Below are 10,359 nucleotides of genomic sequence, written 5' to 3' on the forward strand. Positions count from 1 at the left end.
GCCCCAGATTGGGGTGGAGGATGTTTGCTGATAGCGGGGCCACTTACGGTTCTGGACCGACTTGGATTTGGAACTTGTTTTGACTGATTTGGCTTGAGATACGGAAAATACGAAACAAACAAACAAACAAACTCTCCATTTTTGACCGCAGCATACACACGCACCCGCAAGAGACGATCCTACCCAACTTGTCCCACGGGGGACCCCGCCGGGGGCAATGGCGCTGCTCTGCCGGGGTGCCTGAGCCCTTCACCTGCTGCTGGCACCGCGTGGAGGCGGCGGGGGAGCAGCCAGGAGCTAACTCAGGCGCCCAGGGGGAGAAGGAGGCGCAGGTCGCTGAAGTAGGACGGCTGCGAGGCTCCCCCCAGCAGGGCACAGGCAGCAAGAACTAGAGGCGCAGCCCCGCCGCTCACATCCCGCCGCGCGCCCGCCGGCCGCCCGCCTTGGCGCCTTTCAAACCCGCGACCGCGTGGAGGCGGCAGCCGCGAGGGAGCAGCGCCCGCCCGGTAGGGGCAAGGGCAGGCGGGGGCAAGGGCAGGCGGGGTCGGGGTCCGCGCTGCTCCCTCGGGGCATCCCTGAGCGCTTCCTTGCAGCCCCCCCCTCTCAGGAGCTGCTCTGGGCCGCCCGCGCCCAGGTGGGTCCTGGCTGCGCCCTCCGCGCTGCGCCAGCAGCAGGCACAAGGGCTCAGGCAACGCGCCCAGCCCCAAAGGATCTCTCACCCCCCCGCCCCAGCCGCACCTTTGTCTTGGTCCCGGTCCGGCATGGAGCCCCGCCTCTGAGGCGCCTTTGCTGGACCACCCTCAGCTCTTGCCTATGGTGGTAACCGGTGGGGAAAGTGCTGGGGCTGGGATACCCACCGCCCCGCCGGGCCAGCTGCCAGCAGACTGGAGCCGGAGGGAACCTCCCTGGGAGCAGAAAAGGCAAAGGGCAACAGACTCCTCTTCAACTGCATCCTGGGTTTTACCTCACCTATATGTGGCGTTTAATGCCCACTGGTTTGGATCACCACAGTTGTCCTTAACTCCAGTGAATCAAACTGGGGTCAAACTTAGGCTGTCAGCCCCTGCCCGTGCCTAATCAAGCCGGCTCAGTCCCCAATTTGCATCTTTAATTCAACCCCTAATGTAAATCTCCTGTCCTGCAGTCCTCACTTGCACAAAATAACCCCTTGGAATTAGCGGGCCTTTTGTCGAACTACACGTGAAATGAGGAGGTACTAAAAGGTGTGAGCCTTTTTGAGCACTGCTTGTAGTAAAAGGCGTATTTGTTTATCTAAACGTTAACCTCAAGTAACTCTGTAAAGTGATTTATTTTTTGCTAAATATTTAGAATACACTTGGAAATGGCTTCCAAGGGTAAAACGAAAAAGAAGAAGAACAAGTGCTGCCCTTGCTTTTCTACATCAGCATTGCAGGAAGACGCTTCTGGAGAGCAGGTGTGTTTTAGCATTTTACTTTGAGGACTGGGGAGACAGAACTGACCTTGAAATGTGTTTGAAATAGCCAGCCCTAGATAAACCCCAGCTGCTAGTTAGTTGCTGTATTAGTTGCTCTTCTTGCTATTCCCTGCCCTTGACAGGGAATATTGAAAGTTAGATTCATACGCACTCCTGGCACATTAAATGCAAGTATGTTTCCTGATTTTTTTCTGATCTGGGTAGAGAGAACTCCTAACAAAAGATTTCATTTTGGATTGCCGTGAAGGGCTTCTGATGAAGGGGAGACCCCATTGACCATAGATTTTGAAGAACAAAAGTGAGGTTTGGTGTGCTAACATCCCTTTTTGCTCCTTAAGTGCATAGGGTTCTTCTTTAGATTGGAGCAGTAGTTTTCAACCTTTTTTCATTTGTGGACCCCAAAAATTTCAAATCAAGGTGTGAACCCCTCTGGAAATTTCAAATTGGTCCCCCTTTGACTTATAAGTGTGGGTATTCACATACTTTTGATTGATCATAGTCATTATCTGTGGACCCCTTAGAAATAGTCTGTGGACCCCCAGGGGTCTGTGAACCTCAGGTTGAAAACCACTAGACTAGAGGGATGCCAGGACTCCTACAGTTGTTTTGAAATTTTTCAGAAAGGGTGGATCTGTGTTGCCTGTCTTTGCTCAAGTGGCTCCCCACAACCCTCCCAATATTCTTTTGCATATGTAGTTTTCAAGGGACTTGAGTGGTACACCTTGGGAATAGGAAAGATCATGGCCTCTGTCACATTTTTGTTATTTTGAGGCTTACTGCTACATGCGCAGGAGAATCATATATATGCTACTGAACCCAGTGTGCTTCCTTGAGTTAAAAAAACAAACCTATGTGAAGATTTCTCAAGTGAAGTAATTGCCAACCCCTAGGACAGGGGTGTTCAACCTCCAGCCTGTGAGGCATGTCCTCTGGCCTATATGTCTTCCCACAGGTCTGAAATTTTGGTAATAAGGGAGTGGCAGCAATGGTAAGTGGAGCTACTCTGCTGCCAATTTTCCAGACCTGTGGGGAGCCCTGAGGGCTGGATGTCACAGCCCTGCGTGGGATAGCTGGCATGGAGCTGAATACAGTGTGCAGTATTGGGTTAGTACATGGTTGCATCTTGCAGTCAGGGATGGGTTGGTGTGCAGCCAGATATGGCATGTGGACTTGGGTCAGTACACAGCTGGATCTAGCATGTAGGGTCAGGTCAGTGCATGGCTGGACCTGGTGTGTTGGGTGGGATTGGTGAATGACCCAATCCAGCACACAAGACTGGGCTGTACGTGGTATTGGGCTGGCATGTGCAGGTGGGCATGTCATCACACTCTCCCTATGCAGTACAGTTTGGGGAGGAGGTAAGCAGCTGATGGTAGTAAAAGAATAGGTTAGGAATTATTTAGACAAGGTGGATGTGTACAAGTCCATGGGGCTGGATAGGATGCACCCGAGGGTGCTGAGGGAGTTGGCAGATGTGATTGCAGAGCCACTGGCCCTGAATACTCATTGTGGTCAGAAGAGATCCCAGATGTTTGGGAAAATGGCATATATAGTGTCCATCTTTAAGAAAGGGAAGGAAGAGGATCCAGGGAACTACAGAGTGGTCAACCTTACCTTAGTCCCTAGAAACATGGAGCAGGTCCTCAAGGAATCCATTTCTAAGCACTTGGAGGAGAAGGTGATTAGGAAGAGTCAGCATGGATTCATCAAGGGCAAGTCATGACTGACCAACCTGATTGCTTTCTATGATGAGATGACTGGCTCTGTGGATTTGGGGAAAGCAGTGGATGTGATATACCTTGACTTTAGCAAGGCTTTTGATACAGTCTCCCACAACATCTTCCAAGCAAGCTAAGGAAGTATAGGTTGGACGAATGGACTATAAGGTGGATAGAAAACTGGCTGGAGCTTTGGGCTCAAAGGGTAATAACTGATGGCTCGATGTCTAGCTGGCAGCCAGTATCAATTGGTGTGCCCCAGAGGTCAGTCCTGAGGCTGATTTTGTTCACTGTCTTCATTAGTGACCTGGAAGATGGGATGGACTGCACCCTCAGCAAGTTTGCAGATTACATCAAACTGGGAGGAGTAGTAGTTACACTGGTGGGGTATGGCTACGATTCAGAGACATAGACAAATTGGACGATAGGATCACAAGAAATCTCAAGAGGTTCAATAAGATTGAGTACAAAGTCCTGCACTTAGGACGGAACAATCTCATGCACCAATACAGGCTGGGGGCTGACTGGCTGGGCAGCAGCTCTGCAAAAAATGACCTGGGGGTTACAGCGGACAATAAACTGAATATGAGCCAGCAGTATGTCCTTGTTGCGAAGATGGTGTACTAGCCTGCATTAGTAGGAGCGTTGCTAGCAGATCGAGAGAAGTGATTATTCCCTCTGTTTGGCACTGGTGAGACCACATCTGGAATACTGTGTCCAGTTTTGGGCCCTTCACTACAGCCTGGATGTGGACAAATCGGAGAGAGTCCAGTGAAAGGCAGTAAAAATGGTTTGGGGGCTGGGGCACATGATCAATGAGGACAAGCTGAGGGAGCTGGGCTTGTTTAGTCTGGAGAAGAGAAGACTGAGAGGGGATTTAACAGTAGACTTCAACTACCTGAAGGGGGTTCAAAAGAGGATGGAGCTAGACTGTTCTCAGTGGTGGAAAATGACAGAATAAGGAGCAATGATCTCAAGTTGCAGCAAGGGAAGTTTAGGTTAGGTATTAGGAAAACACTTTCTCACTAGGAGGGTAGTGAAGCGCTGGAACAGGCTTACAGGCTCCCCAGAGAAGTTGTGGAATCTCTATCCGTGGACGTTTTTAAGACCCGCTGTATAAAGCCTTGGCTGGGATGATCTAGTTGGGGATATTCCTGCTCTGAGCAGGCGGTTGGACTAGGTAACCTCCTGTGGTCCCTTCAAACCATACTTTTCTATGATTCTATGCACTAGTTCCAGCCTGCGGACTAGGCTCTGCACCATCATTTGTCACGTGGCTAGAAAGGTTGGGTACCACTGCCCTACATAACTTCAGACAGATCCTTCATATATGCACATGAAACACAAGAAACACCAACTAAGATTGGTATAAATTAAATTTATCTAGTTGGCTTTTGTTTCTTTTGTCTATTAGCTGATTGTTGAATGCTCAGGAGAATGAAAGGCCTCAGCCTCTCTGGGGGGCACATTTCAAGCTAGAAAGTTAGCTGTTGTCCCTGATCTGTTCAGTCTTATCCATTTTATTGCTGCCGCTCTTTCCACTCTCGCTTTTCCCAGATTCGCCCCAGAAAGCAGGCCAATTTCTCACAGGTTCCTGCTTAAACTGACCCTGTTTTTTGCCTTTCCCGAGTCATGCTCAAGTTCCCACTCTCCTCTTTATTATTTATGGGGAGGGTGGCAGCCTGTTTCCAAACAGCATCACTTTGATGCAAAATATTTCAGGAATAAAAAGGTTAATAAGGTTCATCCACAGCTCAAAAACACTGTGTTTTTTTGGCAGCCTTTCTAGAGTAGTTATTGCTGTAGTCAAAAACAAAGATTATTATCCTGTGAGAGTGATGCATTTCCATAAAGTCAAAATAGATGCAGTACTTGAATCTTACAATTAATTTAATACAGTTTTTAGCAATTTAGTGATGTCTCAACTGAGTTCAAACTGAAAATGAAAAGAAAATTATGATGTGATAATGAGGATTAATTAAGCAACGAGATTTCAGAGAAATATAACTTTCTGGTAACGTTTAGTGTTAGCAGGAGTCTATTCCTCTACCCCCAAATGGTCAGTTCCCCAATGATGCAGAGGTATTGAAAGAAAAAAAACCCTTTTTATCACCTTCCTGTGACTTGGCTTTGTAAATAAGAAATGAACATGACTGATGCTAGGGTTCTCTTAGAGCAAATAGGCTGGTTTTGTTCTTGTAAAAATGTGGAACCCTTGGGAAAAGGATTTTATCTCTCTAGTTCTGGTCTACCTAGAGGATAATAATCTGATATTGCTTCCAGTTACTCTATTAGTGGAAATTGCTGAAGTTGGTCTGCTGGCTCTAAAGCTTCCAACCCTGAAGATGCTCATATTAGAATCATTTTGCTGCCTTAGGATGGAATTTCCTTGGAAACCTAGGAAACCTATACAAAAGTCCTGTTAAAATAACATTAAGATCAAGAAGTATTCTACAGTTAGGAAAAACAAAAGCTAAGGTTGTTTTCAACATTTTTTCACTCCCCTTGCACATATCCATTAAGACCATCATTTTTATTTAAGTGATCACATACTGATTTTCTTCATTGGGCCATTGCTTTGTTCAGTGCATGGACACAGGCAGGAGACAAATGAGGTTGTGCAGTGAAGGAGAATTTTGACTGCATGACCCTTTATTTGTTGCAGTCTCTGGAAGGTGCGTAGTGAATGAAGAAGGGGATTGCAGTAAGAAAAAGTGAGCTATAATGATAACAACAATTGAAAGTTGCTCTGGAAAATTGGAATCGTTCTTTGTCTGTGCCACAGAGTTCAGTGTGATGCTAGTCAAGTAATTAAACCACATTTTTCACAGGTGGTTACCAATTGAATGTTTTCTCATTTCCTGGGTCCTGAACCTGAAATCCCAAGGTCTGATTTGGAGGGCCACTGAGTACTAAAAAATGAATCGCTGAAATCTGTGGGAGGTATATTTTTAACATATAAAGTACAATGCTATGCCAGATACTTGGATGAATTGCATTCAATGCGTCCCAAATTGGGCACCCAAAATGAGAGTGTACTGTTGACCTAAAGCTCTGTGTCTCAGTTCCCCATCTGTAAAATAGGGACAATAAAGGTCTTTCCTCATCACCCAATAATATTGCTAATATTTGTGCAACACACAGATACAATATGAATAAGCTCTAGGGAAAATACCATGAAGAAAAATAATTCTGTCTTCAGACCAGGTTTAAACATGGTACAGTAAATTAGGTATGGCCATATATTGGAAAACAAGAAGTAAATAAAATAAGTAATTGCTTAAGTAATCACTGTCCATTCTGCAAACTGAATGAAGCAGGTTTCCCCAAGAAAAAATAGTGGATATCAACATAAATATAAACTATATCATAATGCATGCACACAAAGGGTTGAAATAAGGTTGCTCAAGCAACTTTATTCTGGAATATCTTAACTTGCTTCATTTTTTAAAACTCAATAATGCTTTTTAATATCATGTTTTGTATGCAATTTGCCTACATAGTGACATACCCCTAACTGTGCTGACCTCAGCAGTCTTACCTGGGGTTCTGGGGGCCAGGGGACCACTTCTGCAGCCAGGAGCCTGGCCAGCAGCTGGAGTGTGGCTCTGGCCGGCCAGGCTCCAGTTTTGGAGCTGCCACCGTACGTGCCACACCACTTTCTTTCTGCATGGGTTTTTTTTACCCTGGGATCACTCAGGGTCAAAAAATCCCTCTGTGCTGCAAGATAGCAGTGTGGGGAATGCCTGAATGTGGCCATGATTGTCTGGATGTGGCCTATGTCTCTCAAACTACTGCCACAAACAACTGTCTCAAGGTGTTCAATGTGAGCAAGTTGAGTCCTCTAGATAGCTTAACTTTTTTACCAGTGCAGCCTTCACACTATATGGATGTAATTTCTTTGTATTTAATACTATATACATAAGCACCAGAAAACATATGAAAATAAATTTATCCTGTCCGCAGATGTGGAACAGCAAATCACACAGCTGTATGTGAATTTTCAGGCTTTTCTCATGAATTTTTAGTCCTTCTTCCACTCATGATGTGACATGGGATAAGGGAACAGTTAGTGTGTGTATTGCCGTAACATTTCGGGAAATAAATATGCATAATTAATTTTACATTTATTATTTATCTGTTTAATCTCATTGTTTATTTCTTCTTTATAAGCTCAATGACTTAGAGCCAGATGAAGAAATTAAGCTTTTATATGAGTTTGGAAGCTATCTTGATTACATTGAAACCCCCCAAAAAGGCTGTGACAAAGTGAAAAGCAAATCTAAAAAGTCTGGAAAGGAGTGGAAGACACAGGAGAAACAAAAGAAAAATAAGCCTGATCTCTGTAAAGGAAAGGAAAATATGGGCACATATGAAGAAAACACTACCAAAGAAAGTGATATTACAAAGAGTAAACTTCTTAAGAAGATCAAGCATAATACTGAAACACAAAATCAATTGGACTGTACAAAAAGAAACTTCTGCAAGAAGCAAGACGCTACTACTCTCCCTTGGATTTCAGTTAAAAAAAAAGCAAAGAAAATAAAGCTTCTTCAGGATACCAGTGCTTTTAGTGGCAATCAGGAGAACTTTGGAGAGAGAAATTGCAAACGTATTAAAAACTCTAAAATGGTACATAAAGGTAATAATATTCAAGTCAATCAAAAGCAGCTCTGCCTTCCTTCAGCACAAGTTTCCTTTGTAACTGAAAAAGGTGAACACAAGGAATTAAGTCATAGGGAGAGTTCTTGGACACCTTGCAAACATGTAGGTCTTGATTCTGTTGTACACAGTTTAACTGGTGGAATCATAGCGGGTTTTAAAAAACAAAGGAAATTGAATAAGGAAGTGCCAGTTTGTTGTTTACTAGGAGCCAATGCCACTGACATAAACAACTGTACTAGCAGTATAGAGCCTCTTTTGTCCTCTAGTCCAGCAGCTCTGGAGATTAAAATTTATGACTCAGAAGATGAATTCAATGTGGGAAGCCTAAGGGACAAGGGAGCTTCTCTCATGACCTCAAAAACTGAAGCAGTATGCAACAATGTTGATCAGAGTCAAGAGCTTTTTATAACTCAGAAGTCTTTTTTGCCAGTACAGATTCCCAATAGTAACAGTAACTTCTTATCAGTTTATGCTCAAAACCATGCTAAAGAAACAAGTGTAGAGAGAAGTGGCAAAAAAGGAAACTATATTGATGCTTCGCAGTTTTCTCAGGCATCTTCAAACAGAGAAACTTGTGATGAACACTCTCAGATTTCTCAGTTCAGTTTGACACCGAGTAGGGGAGGAGAGAGAAATTCAGCTATGCGAGAGTGTGCAATTCAGACAGAAGACTTTTTCAGCTGTCCAGCTCTTACTTCCTCTTTACTAATCAGAGAGAGATTTGCAGATTGCTGTGAAAAACCACTGGACCTCAGTTTGCCTTACAGAACTAGATCAAGTGCAGGAAATACAGGAAGAGCATCCTGTTCCCTGGAGGGTGCAGGTGATGGTGCTCATGTATCCTCCAAACACATGTTGGAGCCTATGTGTCTTATACAAAATCATCCTGCCAGTCTAGCTCTTGATGATGAAAGAGGAAATGATGTGTTTACTCAATCTCGAAAATCAGATGAGGTGAAATATGTTCAGACACTGCTTAATTCGTCTTATTTCTTTAAAGTGAAGGGTGATTCAGACATTGGAGTTTCTAGAACACCTTTACTGAAGCCAAGATTAGCGAAGAGGAAAAACACTGGAGTAGGTGAAACAAGACTGGAGAAGTTCTAATACAGAAGAATGTTAGTCCCACTACCCAGATAAGATTGTTCTTTTGTATACGTATTTTATAGTTCTTCAAAAATAGTTTTTATGTCAGATTGTCTGACTCTTTCAGAGCAGCAAAATCTATCAGGTGGCCTGGAAAGTAGTACATTTGTATATTGTTTATATACAGTGTAACATACTGCAACACAGATCAGTACAGTTTTCTTCCTGAATTCAACATAGGGCTTTTGTCCCCAGTAACTTTTAGATAAGCATGGTCTGTGCCTCTTCTGTATTTTCACTTGTGATCCAGTTAACATCCTGTTAAATTAAACACAGGTGGTTTTAACTTTAGACACAATAATGTTTTGTATTGCCCATGCTGTAGGAACATATCTTATAAAATTTGTAAAGTGAATAGTTTGATCTGCTCACATGCCGAATAATCATATGCTGCTCAGTCACTAAATTGTTCTGTGTTAGGGTTAGCTGTGTGTGAAGTTATTTCTGCAACTTAGAATGCAAGAACTATTTTTTCCCAAACTCATATTACATTATTCAAGTAAATAAGGAATGTATTTTTATAAAACAAAACATGACTAAAACTTCCATGCTATCCATTTATAATTGTGTACACACCATAGCAATTGTAACCATAGCAGTTGAACCAGGATAGTTCTGTCTCTACAAGTCTTCAAGTCAAAGAAGATACATGTAAGTCTTGAACTAATTCATTTTAGGGTAGGTCGGGTTACATTTATCTTAGCTTTCTTTTCTAGAAAGATCTTGCAAGACTACACTTACACATATATAGAAATGTAATAAATACTGCTTCCTCTGGGTTTTCCTGAATCAAATCCAATATCGTTCAGATTTGTGGGGGGTTGTATGATCTGTTTGACTTAAAACACTTTTATGCTTAAATCACCAGATTTTAGAATAGGAGAAACTAATGTTAAAAAAAAATGTTAGTGTTCGTTCACAAAATGAGGGGTGTTATGGAAAGTATTCTCAGTTAACTCTGTTAATTATCCTTTGTACTTATGTTGTAGATTTAATATTCAGTTTATTTTTTTGAATTGTATTTGTTATAATAGTTAATTCTTGAAGAAACTGATAATTTTTAAAAAAATAAAACATTGCAATTTATTACATGAAATGGCTTTTTGCTATAATTTAAGACTATTTTTGGGACTGACAAAATATGTTCTATACACATCTTAAAATTACATGCAGGGGATACTCCTCATGGTTTGTCACCCAGTGATCCAAACCATTTAATGTTGTCTTTAATTTACTTCGCTTTTTATCCACAAAATAATCTACTTAAATACCCTATCACTCTTGTAGAACTCTGCTACAAGCTCTCCTTTTTTCTCCATGGACGCATTTCATCAAGCTGCATTTCATTATAAGTGGGGCATGGAATGAAATGTT

The 10,359-nt window shown here is 42.8% G+C and overlaps 1 protein-coding gene across 1 annotated transcript; it reads left to right on the plus strand.

The window, feature by feature from the left end:
- Window positions 1-1,333: 1,333 nt before the first annotated feature.
- On the plus strand, window positions 1,334-10,071 carry LOC109299076. The gene is made up of 2 exons (XM_019519577.1): window positions 1,334-1,435; window positions 7,348-10,071. The coding sequence occupies exons 1-2, from the start codon at window positions 1,343-1,345 to the stop codon at window positions 8,944-8,946; spliced, it is 1,692 nt and encodes a 563-aa protein (XP_019375122.1). The 5' UTR covers window positions 1,334-1,342; the 3' UTR covers window positions 8,947-10,071.
- Window positions 10,072-10,359: the final 288 nt, after the last annotated feature.

This window comes from Gavialis gangeticus, unplaced genomic scaffold (assembly GCF_001723915.1).
Source record: "Gavialis gangeticus isolate Ggan-Ray unplaced genomic scaffold, GavGan_comp1, whole genome shotgun sequence".
NCBI classification, from domain to species: domain Eukaryota; kingdom Metazoa; phylum Chordata; order Crocodylia; family Gavialidae; genus Gavialis; species Gavialis gangeticus.

Coding starts and splice junctions, on each gene's coding strand:
- LOC109299076 (XM_019519577.1), top strand. CDS start 1,343: ATGGCTTCCAAGGGTAAAACGAAAAAGAAGAAGAACAAGTGCTGCCCT. Junction 1,436..7,347: donor AAGACGCTTCTGGAGAGCAG/GTGTGTTTTAGC, acceptor CTTCTTTATAAG/CTCAATGACTTAGAGCCAGA.